Source organism: Nymphalis io, chromosome 22, assembly GCF_905147045.1.
Source record: "Nymphalis io chromosome 22, ilAglIoxx1.1, whole genome shotgun sequence".
NCBI classification, from domain to species: domain Eukaryota; kingdom Metazoa; phylum Arthropoda; class Insecta; order Lepidoptera; family Nymphalidae; genus Nymphalis; species Nymphalis io.
Window position 1 is genome coordinate 2680731 of NC_065909.1, and position 14298 is coordinate 2695028.

Consider the following 14298-nt stretch of genomic DNA (forward strand, 5'->3'; position numbering starts at 1 on the left):
GCATATTAGATATACTATTATTATTTTATAAATTAATTTCTTCAATGCTTTATATGTATGTTGTAAGTGTGCCATTACAAATAAATCAATAAATAAATACCTTCAAACTTTTTTCGAAGCTACTTCATCATCATCACTCAATCATTGGGTTACGTAAAATATATATACATATATATAATAAAATGCTGGCATGTGGTCACTAACGCCCATAGACATTGGCAAAGGAAACTAAGATGGCAACTGAGATGTTATGTCCCTTGTGCTATGGTACTGGTTCACTCAAACAAACCGCAATTAGTATGTTGCTGTTTGGCGATAGAATGTGTGATAGGGGAATGAGATAGACGTGCACAAATCCTTATTACTAATTATTTTTCTTAATGTCCAATTTCTTAATGTTGTTTTCAAGATTCATTAATTAATTTTTACAATCAGGGAGGATATGTATTTAATTGCTTAAGATATATAAAACGAGTTTTGAAACAAATTTTGAAGCGAATGAAATTTTATAACAATCATTGGTTCATTAAAATTTGTTATTCTTACTGTTAACAGTAATTATTCGGTATTAAAATAATTAAATTATGATATGAAAGTGATAATTAAAATACTTTGAGTATAAATTACATATTAACGCGTGTATGGTCTGAGATTAAAATTTAATTAGGGAAGTGTTATTTTTCTATAATTTATTGTTACGCATTATTATTTTATGAGTGTAAAAAAGTATTTATAATTTGTGAAATACACCATTTTCATGTAAAAAATATTAAAAACAATGATATTTTTAAGAAAGATAACTCGTATATATATTCAGTATATATATTCAGCTCCTGGCCTACTTTTAGAACATCTGTAAAAATAGTGGCGCTCCACACAGAGTGCTCAGTTTATTGCAAGCTGCGTCGAAAACAACCGTTTTAATATTAGAACGCTGCTTCGAAATTTAAAACACCCGCGCTTCAATTTACTAGTTTCGACGGTCGAATTTGTGAATCGAAATTGTTTTTTTAATCTGTGGTTTAATTATGGAGTTTTTTTTAATGAATGTTAGCTCGCTTAAGTAAAAAAAGCTTTTGATACAGGTAATTAATGTTACAATTGTTTGTTGATTTAAAATATGATTTAATCACAATATTAAAATATTTCTTATTTCGAAATCCGAATGCTTTTTAATATAACTTTAAATATATTTTTTATTTAATTTGATTTGATAAAGATATATCGTTATACAGACACGATGTTTATTTAGTCTGTGATTGATTTACATACTTTTTTAATTATAAAATTAAACATCAAATTGAAATATATTTTATTAACGTAGGTTTTAAACACTTTTGAATGCTCATTTATAAGATCAAATAAAAATTACCAACGGTTAATAATATACTTAGTTTATATTAAATAATAAATAGGTAACAAACGTAAGTATTTACTCATAAAATAATTTATTATTATTATTTATCTTTGAAGTAACGTACATTACTATTTTCCTCGCTCAATTTGAGATAAACTTTGTATAAGTTTCATCATCATATGAATGATTATTATTAATATTTTTTATATATGTTGATACTCAAAGCTATATAATATATATTTTTAAACAGTTTACTTATTTGTATCACGTCGTAAAGAAATATAATAATAGTTTTATTGCAATTTGCAGCAGGATGTGCTCTGTTTCTAATTGCCTAGCACTGCTCACATAAATCTTAATTTTGTTCTAGGCTGGGATTTACCCTCGATTTATTATTCTACCTCGAACCATATTAACCGTAGGTCAAGGCTATTTTATATACAAATGAAATACGAGACGTTTAATGTATAATGCACAAAATTATATACACTCGTTCGGTACAATTTTAACCGCAAACTCGGTTATAAGAAAAAACCTTAATTGGCAATTATACGTGTGCTTGGTCATATTTCACTGGTGGTAGAGCTTTGTGCAAGCTCGTCTGGGTAGGTACCACCCACTCATCAGATATTCTACCGCAAAACAGCAGTACTTGGTATTGTTGTGTTCCGGATTGAAGGGTGAGTGAGCCAGTGTAATTATAGGCACAAGGGACATAACATGGGTGTTGGCGACCACTTACCATCAGGTGGCCCACATGCTCGTCCGCCATCCTATTCTATAAAAAATATATATTATAATTGTAGTTATTAATAGTGTATTTAGTGTAGTTATCTTATAAAGATCACGCGGTTTTCAATCAAATCCTAGGTCGAGCTATTAAAATTGATTGGGGTTTTTTGTTGAGATATTCTCAGCTCTGAATTAGAAACTTACTACCGAGTTTAATTCTCGTGTCTCGGAAAGCACGTAAAGCCGTTGGTCCTGCACCTAAGCTTTCTCTGGTCGTGTCGGATTACCGTCCAGTCAGATTATTAGATTGAGAAAATTGAGAGTGATCTGTTGCCCACACACTTGTGCACTGCTGTATGTTCCGCGAAGTTTAATGTCTTGAGACTGGCAGCTGGGCGCGAAATAGGTCAGGGGAATATCATCATCATCATCATTCTATTCCATTCCTGTAATGGAAAATTTGTATTTCTTGATAATTTGGTCAGAATTATTTTTATTGTATACAGTTTTAACTCATCAACATATAAAACTTAGTGTTATAAACCTATGTAAGTATATAGAGATATATGAACTTACTTAACATACTCCTTACATAAATATTCGAAGCCAGCGGAGGATTACCGTTAGGGGAGACCAGACTGTTGAGGTTAGGGTGACATATTGTTATTAGCATTACCTGCTATTATTTACTTACTAATATATAAAGCTGAAGCGCTTGTTTGATTGAACACACCGCTCTAAAGATCTAATCCATTTTGATAAAAATCTTTGCGTTCGATAGTCCATTTATTGAGAATGTTAAAGTATATTACCATGTTAGAGTAAACATCGGGGGTGGGACAGTAACGTAAAAAGCGAGTGAAACCGCGCGCAACATCTAGTCCATTCAATAAATAACTTAAGTCTAAGCAACAATGATTCACGTTGCTCTAAGTCAGGTTGAAATGTGAGTGAGTCAGTGTAATTACATATACCAAAGCTTAACTCAAGTTACACGTTTGAAACTTAAGTTACAGTACCTCTTGTTCTAACTTAGTAATCTATTACACCAAAACAGACTAACTTATTATCACTTTGAATTAGGATCTTATCTTAGTTCACCTAGATTGTTAAGCTAAAGTCTTAATTTAAAACTTATATATATTTTATATTGATATTATTACTTTTTTTTTTTCATCGAAAATCTGTACACTTATTGAAATAATGTAATATAACAAAAGTTAATATTAATTCTAAGTGTCACAATTACTTAAAGAAGAACACAGCGCGCACAAATATTAAATAAATCAACATCTTAACAAATAATATTAAACTTCCTATATTTAAATCTAATATAAAAAATATACAAAAAATGTATATGATACATGAAAAATGATGGATAAACTTAGACATAAATTTTGCTGTCCAGTACGATTCTTTTCATAAATGCAATGGACGTAACATTACATAAACTATGCATATGATAAAAGCTACCACTCCTTATTTGTCACACGAAAAATTAACAAATATTAAGTAAATCACAGTCTGTGAATGTCCCACTGCTGGGCTAAGGCCTCTTTTCTTTTTTTGAGGAGAAGCTTTGGGGCTTATTCCATCACGCTGCTTCAATGCGGGTTGGTGGAATACACATGTCGCAGAATTTCAGTGAAATTGGACATATGCAGGTTCCTTTACGATGTTTTCCTTCACCGTCAAGCAAGAGATGAATTATTAACACAAATTAAGCACATGAAAATTCAGTGGTACTTACTTACCTCCAATTTACAAAATGTCTAACGTTAACGGTTTAGAAGTTTCGCTGTCTAATCATGGGGGTAGAATCTCGTAATGCTGACGTCATATAAGTCATCGAAACTTTTTTTTTCCTCGCTGGAAAAACACATTTATGTGTTTCCACCACATGAGGTGGGGGGGTATGTGGGACTCGCTGGTGCTGAAGGCGCCGGAATACCCACTAAAAAACCAGCGGTACCCACTCCGTCTTGTCGGGGGACGTCACGGGATCGCTTGCACATACTACCGTGAAGTCATCGAAACTGAACCAACATGTAAAATTTCAACTCCGTAGGATAATGGGAAGTGGTTCTAATTCAGCTCATCAGGATTTGATTTGAACAAACTAACACACAAACATTGCAGTGTAAATAAAAAATTGTAAGAAACTGGATAAGGTACTCGACTCTTAAAATATAAATAAAAAATTATTGAAGGTTGCGCTATTGAAACTAAAAAATATTTTTCCTTTCCAGATAACCAGTGGCCGTGGTGTGTTGTGTAGTGATGTGCTAGTGCCAACAATATGGAGCCATCGTTGCCACTCGAGGAAGACGAGGGCAGGCCTCAGCAAGGCTCCACTGGAAGCGGCTCGTCGTCTGGCACGGGTTATTACGGACACAAGAATGGTAAGTGCTTATGATTAAAAAAAATTAACTTCCAGTAGTATCTATTACTAGTAATATTACCAGTAACAGCCTGTGAATGCCACTGCTGGGCTAAGGCCTCCTCTCCTTGTTTTTTTGAGGAGAAGGTTTTGGAGCTTATTCCACCACGCTGCTCCAATGCGGGTTGGTGGAATACACAAGTGACTAAATTTCAATGAAATTTGACACATGCAGGTATTAGGTTAGGTTATCGTACACGAAATTAATTATTAATACACAAATTAAGCATTAAATATATATTATGATTAGAGAGCTCATTGGTGCTAGCCTTGGATTTGAACCAGCACAATTTGGTTGAGATCCATTTGTTCTATCAAATGTGTGACCTGGGTTCTATATAATGAAAATCAAGTCTAAACTAACTATTATTATTGAAGTTAGCAGGAACAGAGCGCTGTTTGAATTATTCGTGAGAGGTAAGGATTATTTGCGTTAGTAAAATAGAATAAACGACTCGGTCTACATAAGAAAATATAGCACTACAAGCGCTTCAAATAATAATATGTCTTGTGTTTTGATCTAGCTGCAACTGTTTCATAGCGCACAAAGCATGTTTACGAACACCCGTACAAATAACGTTTAATGTTTTTATAAAGAGGTACCAACTTGCTCAGGCTGAGTGATCGTCAACATCCTCAACATATTAACGTAAAAAAGGCTTTTAACCGACAACACAAATAAGTTATAGTATGCGTTTATTTTATATTAATAGTAATTTATTTTATATTTTTATGTCATAGTTTCGGTTAAATATAATTAATGGATTTAGTATTACTGTGGTTTGGTATTAACTTGCATCATAAAAATATATTGTTTGTCTAAAAAAACTTCATTCAGGCTCTCAGAAGTATTGCCTAAGCATTTGACTGTCTGTCTATGAGCGGTGGTGACCACTTTCCATCAGATGGCCCATTTTCCCGTCTGCCTACAGATTAATATTTCTCACAATGTCAACGTCTGTGGCCGGTGGTGACCACTTACAATTAGGTCATTTGCCAGTCTCTAAAGCTACTTAATATAAATTCAAAACAATAAACAAGGAGGAATTACTCTACTACGGTACCCTAAAGAGCTTTTTGTCGCAAAGCTAACAACATTTTTTTTAGTTCCACAACATTGGATCAGATAACGCTTGTTTGTTCAAGTTTCTATTGGTTTACGAAATTACGCTTTCTGATTCATAGATTTATTACTTTTTTTCATGTATTTTCTTTTTATACCAATTTTCTCAGAAAAACGTAATGACTGGACGAAACTATGATTATGCCTAATGACGGCTTTAGGCTTGCGACAAATAAAGGTGTAGGGTTGTCACATTTAAGTTAAGAATGTAAAATAGGGATGTCGAAAGTTTGATATATTTTAATTTTTAAACAGAATATGATACTTGTTTATTTAACTGTTTTCGTAAATATATGGCTGCAGGTCAACGAACGGGATAGGTTAGGAAAACAAAATACTGTGTAAATATTAAAACACAGGATGTCTATCCTCAAACTAAACTAGATGATGTAGACACTAATATTTATGGAAATTCTAATAGTAGTTTTTTAAAGAATACTAGCAATGTCCTACCAGCTAATTCCTTAAGGAATTAATAATATTCCTGTTGTTATAAGCCGCTCCATATTGAAGCTACTAGTAAATATGGTAGTGGTCAAAAAAAAAATAATGTAAGTGACGTCACCACTAGGTCCATTACCATTATTGAATTACCTAATGTCCTGAAGATATCTGTTTCTGACATTACTTTAGTCCCTAATAACAAAGGAGGTAATGGCGCAAACGCTATTACGGACACCTGTTCCCATTATTGATTCCTGATTACGATTTTTGATTTATACGGTTTATCTGCCTCGATCAGTGGACATATGGAAAGATATTAAGGTTCACATAGGAATTTGCTTCTAACCAAGTCTAACTTTCGCTATGAAATATACTGTCACATTGGGAATGACGCACAATCATAACCTAACCAAAGACATTATTTTACGACCTCACTTAGAGACGTCGTGTAGCGGTTTTTAGTTAAACACTGATTTCTCCCTTTCTGTTATTATTGATTTGACATTCGAAAGAAGAAGATACCGCATTATTTAATTAATTACCATTGCTAGGTTATAAGTAAGGCCGATAAACAGCCGTGCTATTCTGTAAGAACTAATTTCACTTGTGAAATATTAGAAACCAACTTATGATTGCAGCCCGATTCGTATAGCTAACAAAAGAAAACAAAACATCACCATACTCGTGCCACCACGTCGTCACCATCTGGAGTATTCTTCAAATATATGAAACCTTGATACCAAAAAGTATCCGCTAAGTACCTACTGGAGGCCTTGGACCGGTTGCAGCGACGTGCCGTACGCATTATTGGCGACGTAAAGGTCACAAACACCCTTGAACCTTTACAATTGCGTCGTGAGATAGCAGCACTGAGCGCTTTCTATCGACTGTATCACGGCGAGTGCTCTGAGGAACTATTCTCTCTAATTCCTGCTTCCCCCTTCCTTCTTAAGTCCACGCGAGCTGGTTCTCGGTCACCGCCTAACTGTGACATCAATTCCATCGAGAACAAAGAAATTTGGCAACTCCTTTCTTTGGCGCACTTCCAAAAAATGGAATTTCTTACCAGCTTCGTGTTCCCCTCCTCTTACAACCAGGGTTCCTACAAACGAGGCGTGAAGAGGCATCTTGCGGGCCGGCAAGGTGAAGGCGGCTAGTGCAGAACTTTTTTCCCGTCTGTACTGACCGTCATCGCGTTTGGACTCTACTTACCATCAGGTGGAGTAGAGTCATTTGCCCTCCCGGCGAATATATAAAAATCGAAGGCCTCTTATTTAATCGAATGTAATATAAGAGGCCTACGACCAACAGTGAGACACTTTTCTTTTCTCTTTTTTTCTCGTTTACATTTTTAGGTGAAGGTTTAGAGCTTTTGCTACTTTGCTATTCCAATGCGACACATGCAATTTCTTCACGATGTTTTCCTTCACCGCCGAGCACGAGATGAAGATGAGATGAGTTAAGATCCGAATCTAACTTAACCTAGTGGTTGTGGTGGACTAGTGTCCACCACGGCTCATTAGATTCGATTATCATCAATTAAATTACCTATATTTTTAATAATTAACCAAAAAATTGTTTTTTTTAATGAGACATCATATCAATTTACATGATTTAAATTAAAGTCACAAACAATTTGTCTATGTCCAAAACTAGTGCCGAGAAATGTATTAATTATTTGGCAACCTTTCGATATTAAGCTTATATTTTAATGCATTGATAAATGTGCTGTGAACTGGTTAATTTATGATCACCATTTATAAATTAGAGCACGCTGGACGTCCCAAATTGTGAAATAAGCCATTTTTTAATAATCGGTGCGTGAAACATTAATTGACTATATCGTTGGGTGTATAACAAAATACATTTCTATTCAAATTAAGAAGTTACTTTTTAACCTTGGAATTAAAATTTCTATCATTAATATATTGGTACGCTGTCTCGAAATAAAAATAACGTTATTTTGAATGTGCTTGAAATATTTAAAATGACGTATATATCTAAAGAATACAAAAAATACACAAAACACATGGATACATATGTTTGTGGAGGTTGCAATAAAACCCTTCGGTTATTTTGTTGCTGCGTGATAGAATGCCAAATCAATAGACAAATCGTGTTTATGATAATAGAATTGGAAGGGGTTCCATTTTTAAATTCTTGTCTTCTGAATTCGAATTTCTATTTTTATGTTTGATCTTTGACATCGCATATCTTAAATATTAATATTAACCTTAAGATACATTATAGCATAACGGACATTTTGAATTACGTAATTAATGAACTTCGTATTCTTATCAAAAGCGATTCAGAGATTTTTGATTTTAAAGAAAAAACTGCACGTAATCTTAAATACTTTTGAGACAAAATGATAAATGATAGGTATTTTTATTTAATAATGTTTCTATATTTCCCCACCTGTATTTGCGTAATTAGTTCATGTATTATGTGTATAAAACTAGTTCTTCGTGATAGGATTGAAATTATATATTTCACATCCATGGCATCTTTATGTTTAATTAATATTCTAAAATGACTTTATTTTTTATTTATGTATATTTTCTAAAATCAAAAGCATTTGTAAGATCCTACTTGAATACTACTTGAAAACAAAATTGGAGATATTGGTTTTCAAAATTTTTAAGGAGTCGAAAACTCACGGCTTTAATTATAAACATTGCCAAGCGGGTGATTAATTAAATAATGGTTTATTTTTTTCGAATGACAATTCAATACAATAATGACAGAAAGATAAATCAGAGTTTAATTAAACAGTTGCTAAGCAACGTTTATAAGTAAGGAGGTAAGTATTTATTGTACTGCGAATTCAATGATATAAATCAATGTGATGTTCTTTTGATAGAGAGAGAACAATTTGTGCGTGAATCATTGACATAGTGACAGGAAAGAGTTCAGGCACTGGCTTTTATATGTGTAAGCACTGCCGATTTCCAAACTCCGTATTGCTAACGAGAATTTTTCGATAGAAAACACTAAAAAACTTTTAAATCGCCTGATCCGGGGTTTTGAATCCAGGACCTCACGATATGTAGCTTCATAGCTAGCTGAGCTAACAATGATATAACTTTTTTGCTTCACTTACTTACGTACTTTGTACAGCTCTAAGGTATCATCTTCATTTCATTAATATAAAATATTGTTGTTTTTGTTTGAACGAAAACTTGCTTCTATTTTCAAATTATATTTTATATTTGAAAAGAAATTAAAATTAAGTACCAATAATTCAACAATAACAATTTTACTTTAATAGGTTATGTATCATAATATTATTTTCTATTCCAAATATAAACTCTGACCTTTGTCACGTGGCTTTTGAAGTACACCCTTTCGTGGCTTTACGTGTATTTTAAAAATATGCCCATAATCAAATGTTGCATAACAAGCATTGTAAAGCCAAATTGAAATCAGATAATCATGAAAACCGCCAAATTTACAGTACAATTACCTCATTGCGCTGTGGTTTGACGTGAACGTTTGTTGTGCGTTATTGGGCTGCAATCGGCCTTACCTTCGATTTACCAATGATTACAATGCTAGTGGAAATACTTTTAAATTATTTATTTAAGTATTTTTATTGAACAAAACGAGCAGCATATTCTGTCTGTAAAAAGGAGAGGTGGCCTTAGTCCAGCGGTGGGATATTTAGAAGCAGTTACTTATTTAATGAATTGCTTAATTTTCATTTCTTAGTTATGTGTAATGTGTATTTGCACATACACAACAAATAACTGTTAAAGTTACAGATATTATAAGTCTCATAATTAAATATATATAACTTGCTTGTATCTTATTTTGTTATCCCTTTATCTCCGAGACGCTTTAATTTATTATGTAATGTCATCAACCCAAACGACGTCTTGAAGATATTGTTCCTAATAAGATCACTTTAAATCTTTTTTTATATGCATTGTTCGTTGCTGTGTAAGGAGTTTGTTCAATTTCGTGTAAATATTAACTTGCCTCGTGTACATGATTATATTTAATGGTGCGTTTATGTGACTGTGACTGTGACAATCTTATTTTGTACATAATTATACAACGTTTTTAATTAATGTATTATATTAAATTTCACAAAACGTAATTACTTCATTGTACTGTGGTTTGACATGTTCATAGTTTGGCACCCAATGTGGGACCGCAAACAAACGTGCCGTTAGTTGACAACGCCGGATATAATTTGGAGACAAGCAAAATAATTAAATTTAAGCTACTTATATCATATGGTTCTTAATTAAAAATAATTATAAATGAGAAAATGTACATGACTTTATATATTAAACACTAAATGGTTAATCCTTTTTTCTATATACAATTACTTCTAGAATGCTTTTCATTAAACCAAAAAAGTAATTATCAAATTACATTTTATATTATAATTATATTTTATATACTAAGTTAATCAAATCAAAGAACTGGCAAAAGTAACAACTATTTTGATCAAAAAAATATGTTGGGCCCAAAGTGGGGCCTTGAGATTTATTTCTTAGCAACAAAAAATATTAAAATGAGCACTATAATTTACTAAACACACTTTTATTTATATCTATAGTGTAAAATGTATTTAAGATGAAAATGGCTTGATAAATGACAAGATGAAAACTGTACCTTTCCAATACTATTTTTTTGGACAATTCACATATTACATTCATCAAGTAAGCTATATTTACTTATACAGTAAAAATGTTCTTTAAATAACTAATTCCGATTATAATTAAATATCATTAAAATAATGATTCTCAGCCCCTAATTATAGTGAGTTTTTGTTTGTTTCTACACGATACAAGAACCGAATGAATTGTGTACAAATTTTATTTTTTCCTTGATTTTCGAAGAATGCCATTGCGCTCATGAAACAAACAATATATATCTAGAAAAATATTTTGGTTATAATTAATTCATGATGTTAAAAAGGATTTAACATTTACTGTATTAAAGACAAAGATACAATTTAAGAAGTAACTATTTATTTAGAAAATAAAGAAAAGAATAATAAAGAAATACATCGCCATGAAATTGTCACCTCGAAAATGTTCTCAGATCTCTAGCGACTTGAAATGGATTTGAAGGTATAAGCTCGGAATCCCTTCTTGTACCAGGACAGGATTCACCAGAATTTCTGAATAATAAATCAAGATGTCTTACGTAATACAAAGAAATGTCTAAAGATAGTTATCACATATTCTACCGCCGGACAATACCCTGTACTATAATTGTTGTGATTCGGTTTGAAGGGTGAGTGAATGAGCGAGTGAACTACTATGAGTGAACTACTATGAGTGAACTACAGGCACAAGGAGTATAACATCTTATTTCAAAAGTTAGTGGAAGATATATTTGGGGTCGTTAATATTTATAACTGTGTCTATGGACAGCGTTGAGACTTGTTTACCACCTGATTCCTTATTTGCCCGTCCATCTTCCCTATTTGCTACAGTGCTTGTCAAAGCTCACTTTAATAAACTACATATGTATTTTGTGATTTTGATTTATTTGTCATGTTTTCTGTTTAAAAAATTTAAACAGAAAACTAAGTAGAAAAGTTTCTTTCGGAACACTAATGTGTAGAAAGACGTGGCCGTTCCGGGATATCTATAAAAAAATACGACACAGCTTGTAACATTTAACCTTAAAAAGAGATGTTTCAAATTAATTAAAAAATAAAATAGGATGTTGTAACAACTCTATGTATATATACGAATCACTATTGGTTGTTGGGTTGATTAAAGGGTACGGTTAGTTGACCCACATGCAGGGAAATGAGGAGGGGAGTCGTAATTGTGGGTGAAGGAATTGGTAATGATCCCTTTGTTCAGCAAAACGAAATTTCATTTGAATTATTATTTTACAATAAAATCCCTTAGCTTTTAAAATTCAAGGCAACGTATTGTTTATATGTTATTTCTATTATATAGCACTTATTATTATATATTTATGGAACTCGTTACATAAAAATAGCTTTTACAACTTCGATATTATGAGGTGAAACAGTTCTTTGTTTACTACGAATATCAATAAGGCTATGCTGTAAGAATAAAATAGTCTAACCGCAGAAAAGTTAGTGAAATGACAGAAAGTGATATGCGAAATTTACTATAATAATTATAACAGCATCAAAGCAGTATATCACCATAAGTTGGTTGTCAATATTTCATGGGTGAGTAATGAAGTGAGTTCTTCGGGCTGGAAGCTTCTTCAAGATAAAATGTATAAGTAAGATTCCAAATTGTCTTCTGTACGGATAAAAATTAACAATATTCACTTGTTTTTTAATAACTATATTAAGTTTATACTTTATGGCTTCTGTATGAATTTGCTGGTGGTAGGGCTAAGGGTAGGGTGCAAGCTCGTCTGGGTAGGTACCACCCACTCATCAGATATTACAGCAGTAATTGGTATTGTTGTGTTCCGGTTTGAAGGTTGAGTAAGCCAATGTAATTATAGGCACAAGAGACGCAACACCTTAGTTCCCAAGGTTGTTGGCGCATTGGCGATGTAAGCAATGGTTAAAATTTCTTACAATTTCTTATAATGTATATGGATGTTGGTGACCACTTACCATCAGGTAGCAGATATGCTCGTCCGCCTACCTATACTATAAAAAAAAAAACTAAAAATGAATACATTCACAGCTTAATATTAATATAAATCCTCATAAAGAAAGAAAACTCGTTATAGAAATGTCACGCTCTAATTCAACCGTGTTTTTATAATATAACACTTAAAATTTTCGAAATTACTATAATAACATTACACGGCGATACAAAGATTCGATAAAAATTTTGATTTATCACGAAATAAGGTTATTTGACAAGCATTAACAATTTTCTTTCACGGACATTCAATTATAAATTTAATAATATGCGGCTTATCAAATACTTTACCTTGCTTTTATTTTTGTCTATGTTAAATATGAAATTAAAACAATTAAGCTTCATTTTATTTATAAAATAAGAGATTTACAAGATTACATATAATTCTAAAATATTAAATATTTTTGTATATATTTTTTTTTATTATACTATAGTATAGTAAGAAATTTTAACCATTGCTTACATCGCCAATGCGCCGCTTGGGATCTAAGATGTTATGTCCCTTGTGCCTGTAATTACACTGGCTTACTCACCCTTAAAACCAAAACACAACAATACTAAGTACAGCTGTTTTGCGGTAGAATATCTGATGAGTGGGAGGTATCTACCCAGGCGAGCTTGCCCAAAGCCCTACCACCAGTAGAGTGCTAAGTTTAAATACTGCTGATACGTATATAAAGACGAAATTTATGAATGTTGCAATTTGTTTTAATACTAAGTAAATTTTGTAAAATTGTATGTACATTACATGGATTTATTAAAATTATTTTCTGGTTTTAAACGTATGTTTTATTAGTCAGTAGTCTAATAGACTATTATTATTTTCTTATATATTTGCATATAAAGAAAACAGGGCTTAAATTTGGAATGGAATTTAATAAGTTATTAACTTTTGTAAGATTCAAAGAGTTTCTTGAACTCGGGTCAAAAATATAAAGGGAAATTTTATAATATTAGTAGGGTTATAAAACAACGGATATAGTTGAAATATTAATTCGAATGTCGTAAATCATGTCTGTTTTAAATATTTTTACGATTATGATAACATTGTATTGATTCAATTTGGATATAGTATTCATGTTCTAAGTTATGATTAAAAAACTGAATAATAAAATATATTCATATTCATGGAATCAAAGTTATCGGCTTGTGTGAAATTCCATACATTGTAAATGCGTCATAACTTTTTCAATCTCACTATACAAAATTGGCGCCAAAGATGGGACATTATTATTTTATAAGAATATTTTATGCGATAATAAGTTTTCGTTGTAAATATCTTTTATTTATATAGGTTTTATTACAAAGGAAAAAAGTATAATAATAATACGACAGAAATTATAACAGCTAGCAGGTTGCGTGCTTACAGCCCTTTGGGTTGACTTGGAAAGGGCTCCTTAATTGATAGCCCGAAATATTATAAGGCGTTTTATTCTGTACACTTCCATATTTCCTATAAACTTACACGCACATACTTGGGGTTTATTTTTAGCTTGGGGCTAAAAATAGAATTTCAACTAACAAATTATCTTGAAACATTAATGATAACTTAAAAATCTTTACTGAAAAATACTGGATTGTTATTAGTCAA

At 32.0% G+C, this 14298-nt stretch overlaps 1 protein-coding gene across 4 annotated transcripts in view; it reads left to right on the forward strand.

The window, feature by feature from the left end:
• LOC126777091 (KH domain-containing, RNA-binding, signal transduction-associated protein 2-like) overlaps positions 1-14298 on the forward strand; it is a 236632-nt gene that overhangs the window by 88805 nt on the left and 133529 nt on the right. For 3 of the 4 annotated variants that reach the window (XM_050499976.1, XM_050499978.1, XM_050499979.1), the window contains exons 1-2: positions 913-1085; positions 4339-4491. In XM_050499976.1, coding sequence (XP_050355933.1) covers positions 4389-4491 — 103 coding nt within the window. In that variant the 5' untranslated portion in view covers positions 913-1085; positions 4339-4388. Of the gene's footprint in view, positions 1-912; positions 1086-4338; positions 4492-14298 lie in introns of those variants that run through there. The other variant, XM_050499977.1, reaches the window with a different exon arrangement.